This window comes from Corvus brachyrhynchos, unplaced genomic scaffold (genome assembly GCF_000691975.1).
Source record: "Corvus brachyrhynchos isolate BGI_N302 unplaced genomic scaffold, ASM69197v1 scaffold53, whole genome shotgun sequence".
Taxonomy (NCBI): Eukaryota; Metazoa; Chordata; class Aves; order Passeriformes; family Corvidae; genus Corvus; species Corvus brachyrhynchos.
Genome location: NW_008237681.1, coordinates 4,845,329 through 4,866,332, shown reverse-complemented (window position 1 = coordinate 4,866,332; position 21,004 = coordinate 4,845,329). Strand labels below are relative to the sequence as shown.

General features: G+C 35.7%; 1 protein-coding gene across 1 annotated transcript in view; it reads left to right on the top strand.

Annotated features, from left to right (window-relative positions):
* The window catches only part of KCNH8 (potassium voltage-gated channel subfamily H member 8), a 180,659-nt gene that overhangs the window by 61,328 nt on the left and 98,327 nt on the right, over nt 1-21,004 (top strand). The window contains exon 3 of the mRNA XM_008632000.2: nt 11,275-11,406. Within this exon, the coding sequence (XP_008630222.1) occupies nt 11,275-11,406 (132 nt within the window). The remainder of the gene's footprint in view (nt 1-11,274; nt 11,407-21,004) is intronic.

Below are 21,004 nucleotides of genomic sequence, written 5' to 3'. Positions count from 1 at the left end.
AAAACATCTGCAACAAATTAAGTTGTCAATTATGGTAATGGAAATGTAAATTAACCTTTCAGAATTCAAGTGAGTTGCGAGAAAAACGCTCACTCCTGGATGTCTTGTTTAGAACAATCTCAAAGCGGTTGGACACTATGCTGAAGAACCATATTTAAACAAACGTTTCTTTTTTTCCCTGTCAGACCTCTGCTGAAATTTGTCAGTAGCAATTACAGGTAGTTAAATGAGGTCTTCACATTCCTCAAACTGAAGTACAATTGAGCAGATGTGGGGATTTTTCCATTTCTCTTACAGCCTAAGATAATGCTACAATAAGTCCCATAATCAGTGACTTAGTCCAGTCTAAGCTCTCCATCTTCAGTTGCTGAGAAGGTCACACCTTGGGTCCCCTATGACCCCATCAGGCTTATTTTCTAGGTCTCAAAATTAGGTTTGTAGTGTCTGAAAAGAGGTCTGTGCTTACACACAACCTTTTAAAACATGTAGTAGTTCCACAGCCTTCCTTCACTGAAAGGAAACCGGCATTTTTCTGTGTATGTATAAGTTGTGTAAAACACAATGTAATCAGCAGTGGCTGCAAGTGATTTATGCATGTTTGAGAAACTTCACTGTGGTGACCTTTGTGTCTGTGCACCCCAGAAAAAGGGCTGTTTGCACAAGCTTTTGTGCATAGTTAAAAATCCCCACTGTAAGAGGACTGGAGCAAGAGGGCATTGCTGGGACTATCTTTACAAGCTGCCTTAGGACTTGGCTGCAAGCAGAGTTTGCTTCATCTGTGATGGTTCACCAGGACTCAAGGGGCATTTTTTCATCTTCTATGTGTACACTGATTTAAATACTTTCTGGGTTATGTCTTAGGCATGTGCCTTGTAGTTCCTGGTCCCTAAAGATTTGGTGAGTAAATCATAAGGACAGGAAGATGTGATATATTTAATTTCTGTATTTATTTCTTCATTTCTTAAAAGTCAGTAATATTAAATGAAGGTATTTTGTCTCTTCATGTGTTTTGATAAACCTGTATCCTTATCTGGAAGATCAAGATTAAGGTATTGTTTCATACGGGTAGAATTATGAGTAGAGAAAGTGTAAAACTCAGACCCTCTTACTGAGCTACTGGATTCATCATGCAAAAGGCAATTTGAAGTCTGGGTGTAACAGTGTTCTCACATGAACAGCAATGACAGCCACAGGCAAACGAAATAAGGCTCAGGCCATGAGATATCATCCATTGCCTCTGCCATGTTTGTGGTTGAATAAGGTGGCATTTGCTTAACACATTCCTTGTGTTAAGCAAACAGAAAAGCTATTTTTAGACAAAGAGTAGAATGTTATTTAAAATTGTAGAAGAATCAATTAATTATAAAGAAATTGAGGCGAAATTAATTTATTTTTCAATGAAAGAAAATTGGGTTTTCCTCAAGCTTCTCTACAGAAAGTATTTTTCTCATTGCAGAAATAGTATCTGTTCCTTCCAACAAGAAGTTTAAACATATACTTTTAATGATTGTCCAAAAATATCCTATAGTATTTTGAAATATGGGAGTCTAACATTAACTGGCTGCCTTTTTTAACAATCTCCTGAAATCCACCATGTCTTTTGGAAGTTAAACCCAGCAGTAAGAAAAGGCACATTTATTAGAATTTTCTGACTGTATAAAAAGTATTTCCATAGAGAGACCTAAATTTTCTAGGGACATCTACTTATTAATGTAGAGGAAGCCCATTGACAAGTTGCTTGACAGAGCAGTTTGTAGCAATGTGCCCTCACTGCTGCTTCACTGCTTCTCTGCCTTAAAAAGGTTGCCTAAAAATAAGAAAGCTTTTGTGGTACGCTTGCTCACATTTGCTAAATTATGGTACAAAATACAGGATGAGGGAAATAAAAAAAGCAAGCAATACTGAAAGATTAATCTGAAGGTAATATCTAATTGCAGCTACCTGAGCCCTAAAAAATAATTTGTAACTTTATAAAAGGAATCTTTTTTTTCTTCTTCTTCTTTCTTCTTTATTTTTCTCTTTTCTTTTTTTTCTTTTTTTTCTTTTTTTTTTTTCTGTTTTCTTATTCTTTTTCATTTTCCCCTTTCATATAGCTCAGTAATTACTAGAAGATTTCGCTGATTTTGGGGAAGTCTTCCTCTTTAAAAAGCAGTATAGATTATAGACAGAAGACAAGTCCTTATTTTCCTCTCTTTCACAGAAGAGGGAATTTTTGGTTCCTTTTCTCTCCAAACCCTTCATCTGATTGACCCATGGCTTGTGATGAAAGTTAATGTGTGCCTCTGAAGTGTTTTGATGTTTTAAAGACAGTCCCAGCTTCTGCAGCAGAAGGGGGAGTTAGAGCAGGCTTGTGCTCCTCTGTAGTGCCCTGGCTTAAACTCAACAGAGGCCTGGGTGAAGCAGTCAGCAAAAACCTGAGAGAAGACAAAACAAGGGGATGAATTTCAGTTAGAAGGAAAAAAATAAAAGCAGCAAAATCCCCTGTGTGCAATGTGATCTAAACCATCTGAGACCTTTTCCTAGAATTTAATGAGACTTTAACAAGACTGCAGCTTCCCGATGGTGCTGATACTCCGTTCTGATGGCATTCACGGTGATATTGGCTAATAGCTTCTTCCAGTAGCAACATGATGTATTAAAAGCATAGATCCCTGAGAAAAGACTTGGTCTCCTACGACCACACTGATACGTAAATAAATCTGTATTAAATTTTCCTGTTACTTGTTACATTGCTACAACTTGGTGCCCTTCACTGGTAACAGATGCAATTAGTATTTCCACACAGGCACCCTGGGCTTCCAGCTGCACCTGGTATGAATGGGTGTTGGTACTGCTGGATGCTTTTTTTTTTAGTTTTTAAAAGGTATTTCATTGTGCTACTTTTTATACATCCATTTTTAGTAAGAGATATGGGTATTTATTTTGCAGTAGGATGTTCATAAGACATCAGACCAGTCACTCTTCAACTTTTCTCACAATTTTATGGCCATACTGAGTCTGCTATCTTTTATTTTTATGAGCTTTAAATCAAGCTTTAGATAAAAGCTGACTTGGGTCCCTGTGCTTCACCATATTTAGGTTGTTCTTTGGATAAAGAAAGTTCAAAGTACCATTTCTCCTGATGACTATATTCCTCTCTTCTGCTGACATTTCCTTATTTTGTCCATGATCCCTAAATCCATGTACTGGATTATGATACAGACCAGTGGTAGGAGGGTCATGTTAGCAGTGTCTATTGAACCCTCTCACTGATTTGGGTAGGGAATTTCAAATGTAGTTTGGTTTTATAGAGCAGTAAAATAACTAGAAGGTTAAAACTTACTGCTTTCCAACTGGTGGGGTTACTATAATTTGTTTCATTGGGCAGGCTCAGAGTCTGTTTACAGCATGTACTCACATGGATGCAAGTGGTGAATTGGGGAGATTAATCCTCTCTACCAGGTTACGTAATTGCTCAGTGTGTGTTTCAAAATCCTTCTGTACAAAAACCCCAAACGTGACAGGATGGAATTACCAGTTCAAATACATGACTTGACTCCTTCTCAATTCCCAGCTTTAGCCCCTTCCTTCCAGAAAGGTGGCCATGGACTGCATATGAAGTGCAGGTTAAAGTTCTTGAATCATGGCCTCAACAGAAAATCCTCAATCTTGCTGATAACTTCTGATTAATATTAGCAGATATGACAATAATAATAGACAAGGATTACAGAGCAAAATATTCTCTGACCTAACCCTGTGGAAAAAGCAGTGCAAAATAAATTGATCATTTCTAAAATGTAGCCTTGCAATGTAAGTGGACAAGTAACCAGCAGAACCCCCTTTTTCCCCATGTCACATCTTTAGAAAACTGAATAAGCACGAGGTTGCAGCCAGCACCTCTACCAGTGCTGGGAGATCTCCCATTCTGCAGACTCCAGGCCTTCTGTTTCCAGGGGCTGCCACTGCTAGAGACACCAAAGTGAGGGTCACAAAAATATTTTCCAGATATTTTTTGTTTATATTATCACTTGTTTTTTGGAACTAGAAATGTGATTTTCGTCTTTATAGGTGTAGTGGTCTGTTTGGAGATTGCTGGGTTTTTTGCTTGCAGGAAATTTCATGCCATCTTTGAAGTCTCTCTTTTCAGATAATAAAATAATGAGATTAAAAGCAAAATAATGTAATTTGAAAACACGTCTGCGTTTAGGTGAATGTATAACTCCTTCAGATGTCAAAATATCAGACACAAATTCAAAATAATAAACACATGGTTTTATATATATATATATGAATATATATGCAAATATATATACAAACATACATATATATGAGAGATCATGCTGGTTTAAGAAAATTTCTTGCCTTCTTTTCAAAAGTACATCCCTAACTAGGCTGAGAAATCATATTTACTGCTGTGATTACATCTACATATTGTCTCTGAAAGTCCAAAAGGAATAAGGAGCATAGGTTATAAACACAATTTTGAAAACAGATTTCAAAAATATAGTAATCAAGGGAAAGAAGATTTGGCTTATTTGGAAATTGCTCAACTGAAACCAATGAAGTAAACACTACACTGCTCAGGAAGGACTGAGCCTGACTATTTCTGAAGCAGTTTGTATAAAGATATTGAAGAAACTGTATTTTGTTTTGTTTTCTGTTGCTTTTGTTTGGTTTTCTTGGGTTATTTTTCGTTTTAGCAATAGGTATTGTATATTTGTTTATTTAAATAGATTGTCTCAATTACTACTTTCCCAGGAGTCAGTTGACAAATGCTGAATGCCCTGTACTAATATAACTGTGATAAAGTAAGGATCACTGGAGGTGGAGGGAAAGTAAGTTGCAGACTGATAATGCTTATGAGTCTGCCCTGAAGCTTTTTGCATTTAAACAGAATGCATCTCTCTGACTTAACTGAGTTTTTAGATAATCCTGTGTGTTTTTCTAATTGTCATAACTGCAACCCAGTAAATGTATTACATCAGGGAAGTACTTATCTCCCTAAATGTCGTTTTCTTTTCTAATCTGGATGGAGATAGGAAAAGGAAATTAGGGCAGACAAAAAGAAAGTAGTACACTTAAGGATATTGTATCTCACGTGGCATTAAAAGGCATTGCTTAGTTTTCTGCTTTTGTTCAAGGAAAACTCAATGTAACTAGAGGATTTTGAAATGGTTTCATTAAGTAGGAAAGATAGTGGAAGCTATACAAGGAGAGACCAGAAAGCTGAGTAAACAAAGCTGAAATGTAGATGTGCTGGAGCTCATAAATTAGTTTGTATAAAATGTTCACTGCAGACTGTACTAGTTGTTGCACGCAAAGATAAGTGCATGTCTTTTCCACTAAGGCTGGAAAAGACATGGACTCAAACTAGGAGCTGCCATAACACCAACAGTCGGTGTGCAAATAGTGACAAACAGAAGCTTTGGGGTTGTGAATTAAGATCCTCTCTGCTTAACATTGACAGTTTTCAGGAAAGGCAAGGATAGGAGATTGCTGTGATGAAAAGGGTCTTCTCTTAGAACATCCTTTCCCTCTTTTTGTCTCTCCATCATGACAGTGATGGCAGGAAAAGTTAGACATGCTGGGTAATATGAGAAGTATGACATATGAGGCACTGAATTACCTGGTAGCAGAAGGAACAGAGCATAGCTTGAAGCTGGGCACAGAACAGGCTGGGAAGACATGGAGGGATGGTTTTGTGTATCTCTGATGAGATGCAATAGATTTGAATAATCACAGGTGGCACTCTGTAGGGTATATAGAGGATTGGAGAGCTATTTTTAGCAAGTTTTAAATCAACTCCACTGGATTAATAATTCCTTACTTTTTCATACTGAAATAAAATTTTTGCTTTGCTTTTAAAGTATCTTATTACACCTTTGGTCTACTGAATTCTTGGGATACAACTATATTCTGGTTTGAGATGTAAATAAATCTTGGAATGGATGTGTTTTGGATGCATTAATGGATTATAAATCCATTTTGGAATAGATTTATATAGACTGTTAAAACTCATAAGGAGACTTATTTCCAGGATGTAAGCAAGACCTGGTGGTCACAAATAAGTAGGGGAAACAACTTCTTGAGTCTTCTTTACCACTATATGAAAATGTTAACACAACCACCTGTTCCCGTATAAGTCAGTTTCAAGATAGCCCATATGAGTTCTTAGTTTTGCAACATCTTCTGGACAAAGGATGTCACTGGGGTACGGCAGACAGGCTGGCACCTGCAATAGCAGAATTCAAGAAAAATAAACTATAGGTTTTGTTAACTTATAAATTTGATTTTTGCAGAGATGATGGAGAATAATGAGGTGGTACTTTGCTTAAAGCAGCAGAAACTTACATTAGCTGTATTCATTGATCATTGTCGAAGTTATGATATTTAATAAAGAGAAAGTACTTGAATTTATAGCTATTCTTTTCTTACAACTCCTTTCCTTTTCTGTTCAGTTCAGTTGCAATTTTTTTGAGCATTGTTTTCTTTGCACTTTGCTCTCCTCAACAAAATGTTGACATCATGTCAAAACCACATAACTTTCAAAATGATGTGTTATCAGTGAGGCTGGGAATCTTTGGGTAAACTGATGAAAGAGACAATTTGGTTTCCTCAAACTCTTTGGTATCCTGGTCTGTCAGTCTTGAAGTGAACACTTTTTGTAATGGAAAAGTGGAAATGATCAGACCCGAACATCTCTGGTGTTATGATGCATCCAGCAGCAGGTTTATTTTGCTGATAATTAATAACCACCAAGAAGACACTGTTGTAATGCTGAGGATTCAGCATCAATCTTGTTGACAAGTTATTATAGCTATCTACATGAAAATATTTTTATCTTTGTCTTCTACCTAAATCCCTGGGAATAGGATGATGTGTTTTAATAGTGTTCTTTAAAGCTTGATTTTGTCTGCCTGAAAGACCATTTAGTTTACTGAGTCACCTACTTAAACAAAAAGAAATATTCCAGATTTATGATGGCTTGTGAAGCCTAATTCTGCCCTCTTATGCATTTATACCTTATTATTGCTATTCCTTGAAGAGGTATTGTTTTGTGCCACAAGACTTGTATATCTAATATGCAAACCATTTAAACTTTCTTTCTTCAGGTACTTGGGTTCTTTAGTCTAGGAACCATTACATGTGGTTAATTCGATATGTTATGTGCAGATTCAGAGCTTCACAAAAGAGCTTGATCCCTCTTCCTTGCACCACAGAGAAGCAGAAATAGATCACAGAAATTTGTGCATTTGTCATTTCTGGCCTCTGAATGATGGAAGGGACTGTATAAGCTGCATCAGCGTCCCTCTGGAGAGCAGTGTGGCAAGAAAAGTCCTGAGGAATTGAAGGTCTGGAAGTGGATATAACCACTGATGGTTGACACAAGTCAAAAAGTCAAAAGAAGCCTTAAGCTTTTCTTCCTGGACAAAGCTACTCCCAGACTGTCGAGAGCAAAAGGAAACCATAGCTTTGCATGAGTATCACTCATTCCAAGTATTTCTTAGGTATATGTATGGCTAAAAACATATCAAGTAAAATTTTAGCAAGATGGGTGCAGAGTTTAATTATTTTGTTAAAGAATTACATAAACTTAATGTCCATCATCCCACTTCATATCTCTATTATGAAACCTTTGCAATATCCAAATATCCACCAAAGATTTTTTTCCATTCTGAGTATTTCATTGGGCTCTGTCTGGGGTGGGCACAACTAAAGATTGCCTATTATCATACAGTGAATGCACACAGGTCATCAACAGAGCTAATGGTCTCAGTCTGTCCCATGGTTCAAGCAGGCCTTATTTTCTAGTGAAAAGAATGTTTGCCTTTGAAGGCTACTGGCATTCTAATGGCAGGGTTTTGTATAAAATCTCCCTTTTAAATGCTGTGATCTGTTGACCCTTGTTTTGATTTCAGTCAGCGGACAGACTTTAGCTGTCAAAACGAGGAAAGGTAGAAAGGGTGGTTGAGAGAGTGACCATAAAGCACTCTCTTTTTTATGTATATATAAAAGGTGGACTATAGCCAAATTGTCTTGTGATAAGATTATGCTTCATTTGGTTTCTTTTCTCCTTCCCTGTGATGTGCTTATATAAGCCTTGGGGATACTAAAATATATTTTGACCCTTCATAATGCAAGAGAAAGATTAGACTCTTTTTCCACGAGTGGTGTCTTGAAGCAATAAAAAGAATCTGTATATAAACAAACCTCCAAAAGAAATTTCTTTGATAGACGACTCTCGACAATACAGAAAACCTTTGAATGCGCCATCTGAAGCAGGGAAGGAATTTCTGTCTCACAGATGAGTGCATTCAAGAGAACAGTAACAAAATAGAGCACTACTTTTTTTGATGAGGAGATGATGAGGAGAAAGTTCTGCTTTTGGTTTATAGAATTATATGATGCTGGCTTTCAGTAAAAGCTATGTAACAGATTGCATTGGAGTATATTTTTCTGAGAATGCTCCTCAATAGTGAAAGATAGAGCACTTCTGCTCTTGACAGAATGCAGCCTTATATTGACCTAGTCCTGATCTAAAACAGATCATCTCATCTAGTCGGAAGACAGCTTCATATTCATTTGCTCCTTTCAGAAAAAGGCAGAAAAAACCCTCAAAAACCCAAACCAACAAGCTCAGTTTAGGACTTCTAAAGATTGAGTGTATAAATACAGCCAGGACTAACAGCCCATCGCACAGGGCACTAGCCTGGAACTACAGAAGTAGCCTGTGGACGTATTGTGTGTGTTTTCTTTAGTGGCACACACCGTATTTTATGTGTTTGCTTTGCTTAGTCAAAATATTTTCGGATATATTTACGGAGAAGGAGAATGAGAAAACAAAATGACAGAAAATATGATTGAGAGAAACAGCAAGTGAAACTAAATGATGAGAGGATATGGAAAAATTTCAGTGACCAGTGTTCAAAAAAAAAAAATTTCAGTGACCAAATGTTCACCTGTAAAGAATTCAAATGTGCTTTGATTATACAAAAGAGAAAATGCATTAAATCATTAAATGTTAAATGGATTTGTCTCTATTTCTAATGATGAACCATGTTATAATAACTCCCTTAAACCTATAAATCTATCATTTCAGACAATATTACTATAACTGAATTAAGTTAGTTTGAAATGGCTGATGTCTGTAACTTTCTTCCAGGCCTTAAATGGCGTGTGTGTGTGTGTGTGTGTGTGCATGTGTGTGTGTAGAAAAGACATGAAACAATTGAAAAGAGTAAGATATGCTTCCACTTCTGGAGAAGATAGAAACATATTCTTAAAAGATCATTGCCCCTCCTCGTGGTGTTTAAAAGGAGTTGAAAGTGACTTCTTGCCCACTGAAACTACTGCTAGAATGCAGCCAGGTCGGAAGTAATTTTGCCAGTATGAGTTTGGCCAGTTTAGAAGTTATGATGGTATTTTGTGAAGACCACATATTTTGTAAATATGATTCTATTTCTAAGCAGTAAAGTTTCTTAATGCTTCTTCTCTTTGAATGGACCACTTCAGATTGAGAGGGTGATGACTATCTAAAACGTTTCTGACAGTGATGCTACTGAGCAGCTTTTCCCAGAGTTTTCAATAATAGAGTCAAATCTGTAAAAAAAAAAAAAAAAAAGGAAAATCAAAAGTCTTGCTTCTGATTCTGACATAAGTTTTATTTTCTTTTAAAAGGACATCTTTTCTTACTTTGCCTTCAACCTCAAAATAAGAATATTTAAACCCAATACAAAGCCAGTCTGTTTCTTTCCACAGTTTTTCTGTTCTCCAGTTTTCTTTCCTCCTGTTCCAGTTTCTCCCTGTCCCTTCTTTAAATACCTTAAGTGGAAGTGCTACCAGATTACTGAACTGGTAATGTTACTCTCAAAGCTGCCTGTGTGGCTCTTGGAAAGTTTAGTCAGGACAGAGAGGACCAGATGAATTTCCTTTGAAGCATATTTTTGTACCTTTAACTGTGGTGGTCTTTCAAAAGGAAAGCTGCTGTTTCACCTACCATGCTCATCTGTAGTGTTCAAAAGGCATATAGGGAACTTACACTTGAAAATTTAAATTATAAAACTTAACTGTGATCTTCCTGTGCCCAGTTCTTTTTCAAAACTGAAAACTTCAGAAGAGAGCACAGCAGGAAGTGACTAAACTGCTTGCTGTTCCTAAGGGCTCCTCCAAAACTCAGCTGATCATTTGGCAGTAGTCAGCTGGGGCAGCAGTGGTCCAGGGAACTAATCTTGTTTCCTTTTGTGAATTAAAGTAGACTTGTGCTTGTAAACGAATGCTAAAAGTAGTATGCTGTGAAGCAGCAGGTTGTGGAAGTGTAAAGACACGTACCAAAAAAAAATTTAAAACTCTTTAGTGGTACTTATATTTCTTATAAATAATATTAGTAGGCTGATGGTGGATGGAGGTAGTTAGCACTGATAACTGAAACCTGAAAGAGACAAAAGTCTGGTGCTGGGCTGAGTTACCCCAGAATGGATGGGAGTGGGATCTAGGATATTTACATCTAGACATTAAATATTTTCTTCTTCCAAATGGTGTTAACAGGAAACTTATGAATGGTGTCATTGGAATCGAGCAACATATCTTGCAAACAGGACATGTGACATGATCAGGGAAAACAGTAAGAATTTATTTTAAGCTGCATAATTATGTAGCAGGTGTGAACAGAGAAAGGTTGACAAGAATTAAAAATATTGTCAAACTCAGAGTCGTCCAACTTCAGTCTTAAAGAGATGAACATTAAAGGTAATAAGGAAGATAGCTGATATTAATTTTAGAGATGATGTGTGATAATATCTATCTCACAATCTGTAAGATGCAATGAGTTTATTTCTAATCTAAGTCTGGTGTCTGATTAGTTTAAATATCTTTGAATTAGTGGAATGATGCTCTGACTATCAGAGGTTTTAATGAGTATCAAATCACGTGATTAAGGTAGAACAATTCTATAGCAGACATGAAGGCTTCAGATGTCAAATTAACAAAGTGAGAGCTATTCCAGGAAATAAGCAACATCAGTTGAGAGTTCAAAGGAAAGCATGGTTTCAGAGGAGTAAGCAGCTTCATTAAACTCCATGAATGATCGCTGTAGATAAATTTTGCATTTCAATTAATGTCTTGCTTCTGGAGACAGCAGTATTACAGAGCTTCAACCAATAATGCAAAGAGATTTACATGAGCTGAACATCTGTGATTCCCTGACTACTGACCTCCTAAATAAGCAGTTCACATTTTTCCCCCCTCTCTCTGTTAAAAGACAGCTGTTTGAATTAAATTCATTCTTTATCCTTTCAGGGTCTTCATTCTGGTGCTTACTGGATATTGTTCCTATAAAGAATGAAAAAGGAGATGTAGTACTCTTTCTGGCCTCTTTCAAAGATATAACAGACACAAAAGTGAAGATTGCTGCAGAAGACAAAAAGGAAGGTTTGTGTGAATTGCAAAAACATTGATAAGAACCAACATTTATATGTTTTTAAGAATTGTACCTGCATGAGCATTCTCTATTGTGTGCACTTTTTAATATAGAGACCTCCTAGATTTCCAAATAAGAAATTAATATATGACATTGAATGATAAAAAATCTGTTTGCTTTTTTTATTTACATATTGCTACAGATTCTGTAAACGTGGAATTTAGGAGACAGAATATTTTGTCCTAAAAATTAAATTTGTTTTTATCTACCATGATTTAATTTATTTACTCTCTGGATTTACAGAGGTATATTTTGGTATTTTGGAAAAGCTAGAGCTTTTCAAACATTCCATCTGTGAATTTAATTTCAGCATGGCTGAGAGATAAATGAATTCACTTTTTCTTATTTTCCAATGAGCAGATTTTAAAACAGCTTTTAAAATTATTTTGCCTATTGATAAGCATATATTTTCTTGTTTCATCTCATTTTCATTTCATTTTATTAAGTTATAAGACATATTATGTCATCAGGATTAATTTATAAGAAATACATTCTCACTTTTATTTGCTTCTGAAAGGAAACACTGCAAGGATTCTGTTCCATGAATTTGGAAAATTGTCATATGGTAATGGCTCACAACTGCCAGAAAATAATTTTGACTGTATAGTGTAATCAAGGTTTGCTAAGTTTTGCTAACACAAAGCAAAGTCAGTGTGGATGGATGAAGGCTATGCAGTGAGCTTCGACTTGTGCATCAAAGGCAGTGAACTTATTCCAGATTTGCATTGTGTAAAGGCGTAGTGAACTAACACTTTACTTTTGTAATTTATCCGTCTCAAAGGAGCTGCTTAAAAAGAGTTTGGCTATAGACACAAAGAGTAGCTCTCAGCATTCTGTAAAGTGTCATTAGTGTTGAATTTTCCAACGTGGTGCTACTCTGGGATCTACTTAAATATTTCACCCAATGATAGCCATTGATATCGCGTATCTCAAAAACAACGTAGTTATGGCCCTTAGAACACCTCTACTCCTCATGGGTTTCTAAAGTAGGGGAACAATTAATATTCAATTTCTTCTGGTTTTAAATATTCATATTTCAACAAAAAAGTTGTATTCCAGTTACAGAGATGTGTAATTCAATATTCTTTTATGAAATATTAGTACCTTAAATTGTAAAAATATTATGCTCTCTTGTGCTGATTAATATTTATAAACCAACAGTTATGCTTACGATGTCTGCCTCTTGTGTACATCTGGACAAATAATTTCACATTTTTCTTACTTTTCGAGACCTGATTATTAGATGGGTTTTGGGGGGAATTTTGCATCCTTCACTTTTGCACTGAATGTATTTGAAAATTTCTAAGCTGAAAGACTGAAAAATGGTTTTGGACTAGAACACAAGTACATTTTACTGCTTTTCCTTATATTCAATTTCAACCAATTGCTACCTCTTGAAGTAAAAAAATAAAAACATTAAAAATATTTTACCTTGTTTCTCCTTAAACCTCAGAAAACCTTACTCTAATAAAATTTTTAGGAAAGTAATTTATTAAAACCTGATAAGTGGAACCATGTAGGAGAGAAATTGTCAGAACATCTGTGCTCTAAAGCCCAATGATTTACAAGTGATGCAAATTTTCAGGACAGACTTGGTGAGAAATCACATTCAATATGCCAGTGATGACTTGAAATAGGTATGTTGCTGATTACTTGCAAAATGACAGCTATTGTTTATCTGACAAACATTTTTTAGCTACAGGGTTATTTTGGGATGGATTAAGATGATCTTTTGATGTGGCTCAATGTTAAATTATAAATCTAAGCAGATTTTAACTCCTGTGTCCTGTAGCACACTTACAAACTAATACTACTTCTCTTGCTGTGTACTGACACAGGAATGCACTTACTCAGAGCTACACTACACCAGCAAATGCCCATTCAATTGCTACAAACTTATGAATATTGACACCTGGTTTTCTTCCATGACATATTCTGTGTAGGACCATCCTGAAACTTGGTTGTTCCATCCCTTCATACTAATTTTAAACCCATAACAATCATTTTATGTTATTAGCATCATGGAAGCAGAAAGTAACTTAGTGTGGGGCTTTGACAAATACAGTGTTTCATATAATGAAATGAGATAACAAACAGGATTTAATAATTTATTCAAAACATTTACAAAGAATTCCAGCATTTTAATTTTATGTAAATCTACCTGTCTATATCAAAATAAAAGTAGTGGTATATTGGCCCTTTTTTAATAACATTAAAATTCTTCCTATGCAAAGTGATTCACTAATCCTCCAGTGGTGAATATCATCTCATTATTGTTAGAAAAGAATTCCCAGCACAATCTGTGCAACTCATTCGGTATCTGAAATTTCAGAAGGTTTAACTTCTAGAAGTAAAGACCACAGCTACTATCAGGCATGTAGGATGCACCTCGTATTAACAAAAAATTGAGTTGGTGTTTTGTCTGGATGTATGAAAAAACTTTTTTAATGTTCAGAGATTGATTTACTTTTTCAAGGATTACTGAATCTGCCATTTCAAAAATCAAATATTTTTTAAACTTGGAGTTGAAACTGAGCTATTTCTATAAGGTAATTGCCATTATGCAGTTTTCTATTGCCTTTTTAGCATACCTCTTGAGGTTAGACTGTGTATGGAAGGAGGACCTAGATACGAACATTCTCAGTATGAAGCTATTCTGCCCACGCAAGGCCCTTTTATCAGTGTTTTTGTTTCAGTCTCTCTCTTCTGCTTTCTGCCCAGAACTGACTTTTATAATTTGTATGGGTCATTAATAGTCATGTTCCATCTCCCTTTAATTTCTAAACTCCTTAGCAAACTTATCTAACAAAATTCTTTCATGTTCCTTTTCTCCTGTCTGCCCCTTTGGTCTTCCACCAGCACTTTATAATAGCACACTGTCAATGCTTGTGCCTCCAAAAGTCTTCTCCAGACTCCTACTTCCCTAGGATCTTTCCTAATTTTGATATCACCTGTTTCTTCTGTAAAATCTTGTTCTCCTTGTACTTTTACAATGACACCTTCCTGAACTTTATCTCTTGATTTTATGGCCTCTTTCTTCTTGTGCACTGTATATTTACTCTTGCAAATCTCAGGAGCCAATATCGTCTTTGATTTTCTGCAGGCATTTTCTTATCTATTTTATCTTGTCTGTTCACACAATTTCAGTTGGTCCTTTGTGCCAATGTGCCTTGCAAAAGTCCACTTTTTTTACCTTATTTTCCTTTACCCAGCCCAAATATCAGAGGTTGTCTGTGACCTTTTCTTTTGAATGTGTCATTCGAAATACAAATTTAACAGGGTTTTTTCTGCTTTTCTTCTGTATAAAAGTTTCCAGTGAAAAGAGCTTTATCAACCAATGGGAGAAGCAGACTTTGTTCTAAATCTTTCATATAAGAAAAATGGAAAAACACATGCCTGAGAAGTTTGGCAGTCTAAGAAGCGCTATGACAGTCAGCAACTTTCACACTTCTTTGTTTTGGTTTGGTTTGGGTTGGTTTTTTAAGTCAATTTGCCAATATCCTTAAAGGCTTCAATTTTTCAGTATCAGTAATTTGCTTTCAACAATACATGTTTGCCTTACCTGTAAGTTTACTGCAGAAATACACTCTGCTTTCCATCTGCTTAATACCTGTAATCCTTTGCTGTTGTGAAAAGCAAGTCACCACCTTTTCTTCCTAAAACTATGTTTTGTAAGCAAATTGATGGTCTTTTCTATATGCAGGAAAATATTTATTTGTTTGGGTTTTTTTAATAAACAGTTTCTCAAGTAGTTTTATGGGAGCTTTATTTTAGCATCCTCATTTACAATGAGCTACTTTTTGGTGAGCTAGTTAAAAGTTGCATTGTCTTTTGAAGGAAAAGTGATTAAACTTAAAATTCCATTCGCCAAATCTGGACTCCAGTGTGGTATGGCTGGGTCAGTACTTTGTCATTTCTGCATATGAACCTTCTATAAGACACTAGAACATATGCTGGAATTTAGTGGGACTACAGGAATCCAGGTAGGAAAATAAGAATTTAAATTATTCTGTGACTACTTTTAGACCTTTAATCTGTATGCTAATGTGCAATAACTTAGATTACATAGATGTAGAGTTCCACTGCTAGAGTCACTGCTAAAATTCCCATTTAATTTGACTCATTCCACAAAGATTCCTTTAGTCTTTATTGGTAATCTATCTGCTTTTGTTTCAGGTTTTTTTATTGTGAAAATTTTGAACTCTTTGTTTGAAAACAATTATTATAAAAATGTGTGCAATATGCCACAGAATTACATGATAGTTGAGGTGGGAAGGCATCTCTGGAGATTATCTGGTCCAATGACCCCTTCTCAAAGGGTCAGGTTGAATGCATTGCACAGGAACATGTGCAGATGTGTGCTGAATAACACGAAGGATGGAGACTCCACAACTTATCTGGGCACTCTGTTCCAGTGTTTGACTCCTCATAGAGCAAAAAAAAGCTTTTTCTTAAACAGAATTTCATGTTTCAGGTTGGTCTGCCTGTTGGCAAAGATGCCTTCACCCTCGAAATAATGTGAATTAAAAGTTGGACTACACCTTTTGTCACCACAAATTAAACTAAGATGCATGCTATGGTTCAACTGGCTGGCTTTTTCTGGCTTCTTAGTAATCCTTAGGTCCATATGAATTTCTAAGGAGACAGAATTATTCTGATTATTCATCATTTTTTGGAGGGAGGAGTTGTTCTTTCCGTGTGCCAGAAGTGAAATACCATGTGCCAAACACTTTACATTACAGATATTTTTATGTTGAAAATGTCTATTTGGAGTGGGAATAGTCTCGTGCAAGAAATTCTGCAATGTGCACTTTGATTTATTCTGCTTAATTACTGTCTCAGCTACTTCATGATTGCTCAAGCTACTGCAGTGAATATTCAGGAGAAGTTTTTCATTTTAAAGCACTTATACCTGTCAGGAGGAAGTATGTTGAGGTGGGGAACATAACCGTACAATCACTTAGATTTACAATAACCAAAGCAGATAAAATTTTTTCAGGATATACAGGCACCATGCAGTTCTATCAGGAGAGGAGGTGGGTTAAAAGCAGAGTTTAACCCCAGTATTCCCACTACCCAAAGGAAGAAAATATTGAGGAATTTATTCTGCAATTTATTCTGCAATGACTCAGTTGCATCTTCCCTAGGATCACTTTGCTCCTGGCCCTCTGTCAAATTAAGAGAGGTCTGAAACTCTTTTGCCATTAGTAAAGAGAAACTCCTTTCCTCTTGGTCTGTGCATGATAGTTTAAACACTTAGGGGACAAAAATAGAGCTGCCTTGTTCCTTTTTGCATTTGTGAGCACGAAGATGCTCTCCCTCACCTTTTTACCTTCTTACCCAAGCAAATAAGTTGTATTTGAGCCTCAAATCTTTAGAGACATATCAATCTTTGTAGCTCTTGCTTTACTCTTGCACCAAGTGTTAAATGCAAGTGGCAGTTCCATTCCAGCAGCTCTCAGAGAGGTACAGGGCATGTTCTGGAACTGAGGGGAAAGTGTCCTTTGTGATATATGTAGAATGAAAAGGAGGAAAAGAAAAGCAAAGTCTGATTCTTGAGCAAATGCAGAGCAGCAGATTGTATTCTGGGATATCCTGGAAGGTTGAGAGAATATATACATTAGCAACCAAAAAGTTCATACTCACCAGTTCTAGATAAATTTGTGCCATTGCTTTCAGATTTTCCTTAGAAAACAAAGTTATCAAGGAGTGGGGAGGAGGGAGCTGTTGTTTGTTTGGGTTTCTGTTTTGTTTTGTTTTGTTTTCCATTTTGCTGGCAGATTGTTGGAAAATATCTTCAGACATTCTTTTTAAAGTCTGAAAATTCAACCATGTAAAACAGACAAGAAAAGACATAGAAGAAACAGGGAATATGTTCAGTGCATGTGTTGCTGATTAGAACTCTTCAGAGTTGTGTGTGTGTGGTAGGTGACTAGTTAACGAGGCAGATGGTTTACAACCTTCCTATACAATTTACAACCTTTCTTATTTCTGTGGGGAAAAAATCTGAAAAGGGAGAAATATCTTTAAAGACTTTCATTGGCCTAGACACAGTCTGGAATCTCACATTTTATTAAGAGGCCATGAGGACTAGAATACATATTTCATGTGTACTTTGTGTTCAGAAACAATTTAGGAGGCCTTGGGCCATTTGCAGAATTTAACTGTAATTGCAGTTATAGGGCATGTAATTCATGCTGCAGATCCTCAGAGCAATTCTCAGCAAATGAGACCTATTACAAGTGAGTTTTGCATAGCTGTAGAAAAGATGGCTTTACAACTCTCCATCCTAAATTGTATACTTAAAAGTTGTAAAACAGGTTGAGTTTAAGACTAGTCACTTTCATAGTCTGAAAATCTCATTCCTTGAGAGATAATCAGAGATATTTTCGGGGTGTTTCAATGACCCCGATGTGGGGTATGTATACATATATATATGGAACACATACACAGACATCACAGGGTTTTGAACTTATATATGTCTCAGCTTTAAAAACCATTTTTAAAAAAATCTATTCCCCCTCCCCCTGCTGTTTTAACTCCGGACACGTTACACTGACCACAAAACTTTTTTATAGGTGACTTATCTGGTTCTGTATCGTACATAAATCTATTAAGAAAACAAGTCTTCATTCTCAAAAGACTTAATTTCATTACAAGATAGTAATTATTCAGGTACATATATTACTACTTTCACTTGAGTGAGCAAGGTGTACTTTAATATCATCTTCTTTGCAAATTTTTTTTTAATTATTTTTGCAATGAATGACTTTTAAATTATGATCACTTTTTTCTGACTATTCAAAAGGAGGAAAAGATATCAGTAAATAAAATATATGATTAAATTTATGGAATTAAAGGAAAAAAGAAAACTCTCAGGTTCCACGATATTATGTCCTTAAATACTACACACTTGCAGAGGAAGAGATATTGACCCTTGCTGAAGAGGGTGAAAAGTTTCTTGGTGACTTAAATAGTTGGCATTATTTAAGTTCCAGGGGTTCCTGAAAAATATTTCAAATATTCTCTTTATTATTACAGGTATGCTTTTGTTCATAATGATATATGAGCATATCACTGTCTCATGAGCCTTGTTGGAATTTGCTGCGGGAAATAAAAACTATTCCAGGAAAAAACAGTCACCTCAAAAAAAGCTGGAAGTGAGTGATGACCAAGCTGTAAATTCGATGCTACATCTTGTTCTGTAAGAACTACATATGACCACTCACTTTAGCTGAATCAATAGACATATTTCAAATTTGATGACAAAATAAAAATGACAGTTTTCCCATTTGTGTGACAACTCTAGAGTATTAACAGTAGAAAGCGAGCGAATAAACTATTTTTACACAATTATGAAATAGCTATTTTTGAGTCAGAATATTTTACTTCATTATAAGTGTTCTGTAACTTTTCAGCAGTAGTATTAATAAATGAGAAAATAGTTTAAGTAATTCACTTTCAGAGTTCTTCTGCTGAAACTCGGTCTATTAGAAGCAGCTGAAAAAAGACATGTCTGTTGGAATTTTTTTTCCCCATTCTGAATTTTAAGAGACAGACCCAAATACAGGTATCTAAAAAGAAATACTTATTTATTTAGGGATGTGCTCCCATCAACCACCAAAATGGAAGAGGAGAAAGAACCCTTCTTTTGGCTGTGTGTGTATGTTTCCTCATACCTTTTTTCTTCATAGTGGAAGAATAAGCAGACCAAAATGTGGTTAAGGATTTTTATCTCATAAGCATACCCCTGTTTAAAGGTCTTTCTTATTCATAAAAACATTAATAGTAATGTATAATATTGCTTCTTTTCTCTTTCTGTTCAAAGCTGAATTTTCTCTCAAGGCATAATACTAAAATTATGATAATCATACCGTTGATTCTGTGTAAAATTGGCCCCTTTAAAAAATGTTCTGTAATAATGTTTACAGTGTATAGCTGGTATGTGTGTTAAGTACACCTTCTTATTGAATCAGTTAATCAGTTACAGAAATAAAAAAGCAGCTAGAGGCTAGCCTGGATCCACCATACAGCTAACAGTTATGTGAATTGTTGGCTGTTGTAGGCAGAAAGAATGTGTCATACCACCAACAGAACTCCTGCAGCCTCTTGCCCATGGTAGTGCTTTTATTCTGTCATTAATACCAAAGATGACTTTTATCAGTTTTCTCTTTATTGGCAACTGCTGGTGCAATGTCTCCTGAATAATAACAGAAAATTTGCTAAAGATTTTTAAAAGCCTAGAAAAAAAATCATACCAACTTTCCATATAATCTGGTTTTAGAGGGTTGTTTTGTGTTCATTCAGAGTTGCTTTCCCCAGTTGTCTTCTTCAGAATTTCCTTGGTGGTTTGGTTTTTTTGAGGACTGCCTATGAAATGTGTTTTGTGTCAGTGATACTGGATATTATTTAGTACCAGTGTGTTTCCTGTAGACATCATTGTATTTATTTTATTGCACATGGGTTACTCGTGGAGGCCTATGAAAAGATCACACTTTCTGTTGTGGTATTCCTAATCTTATGATGCAATTGATGAGGGTTTCTCAAGATGTATTAAAAGGACAAAAAATTCTTGATTGCACTTCTCACAGGAAGCCTTTTATAGATAAAGCTGTAAGACAAATAAATTCTTTAATAAATCATTCACTGAACCCAGGTTCAAAAAGGAGCACTTCAGTACTTGAAAGATATTCCAGGTAAAAACATCTCTCTGTGTGATTGGGCTGAGTGGTTGTGACAGCCTAAAGATATACACAGCAAAGGTAATGGGGGAGGTTTATTCTCCTGCCTGATTTCAGAATAGAGTATCAAGAGAGATCACACAGGTAGCACAATATACCACTCTGTGTTTCAAGCAGGGAAGGGTCCAACCTGCATTAAAAGTCACAGCGTTAACATGGTTACTATGCATTTTCACAGTGTTCCTTTCACCGTGCGTATGGAGCAGCATCATGGATTTCTTCAAGTCTGTCCATATTTAGATACCTTTTAGCTATGAAGAAAGTCCATTTCTCCTGTTCTACTTTGTTGGTGGTGTTGTTATTGTTCAACAGGAAATCTAGTTCACACATTCAAAATGATGTTATTTCTATGATAAATTTTCTTAGGTGGGAGCTGGCCTTACTTGCTGTTTCATCTCACAGTTGACTTTAACTTTGTAAACAATGAAATAAACGAAAAAGTTCTTATCTACTCTACCAGTTTATCTAGTCCTTTGAGTAAAATGCTAGTAGAATAAATTTTTTTTATTATTATTCCTCATACTCGCTCCTGGCTTAGCTCTCAAAATAACTAAGGTGAAGTCATCTCATTATTTTATGGAATTTATTTATAAAAGTGTACACTGCATTGTTAAATAAAACTGAAATTTAGAATTTTCACTGAGAACACCCACTATCAGGTCCATGTAAATCTGGAACTCACTGTTTTTCTGCAGGACTCTTCCTTGCAAAGTGTTTAAAGATATCTATCTATATCTATATCTATATCTATATCTATATCTGTATCTATATCTATACTACCTCTCCTGCTTTTGCCCAGGCAGGGTTA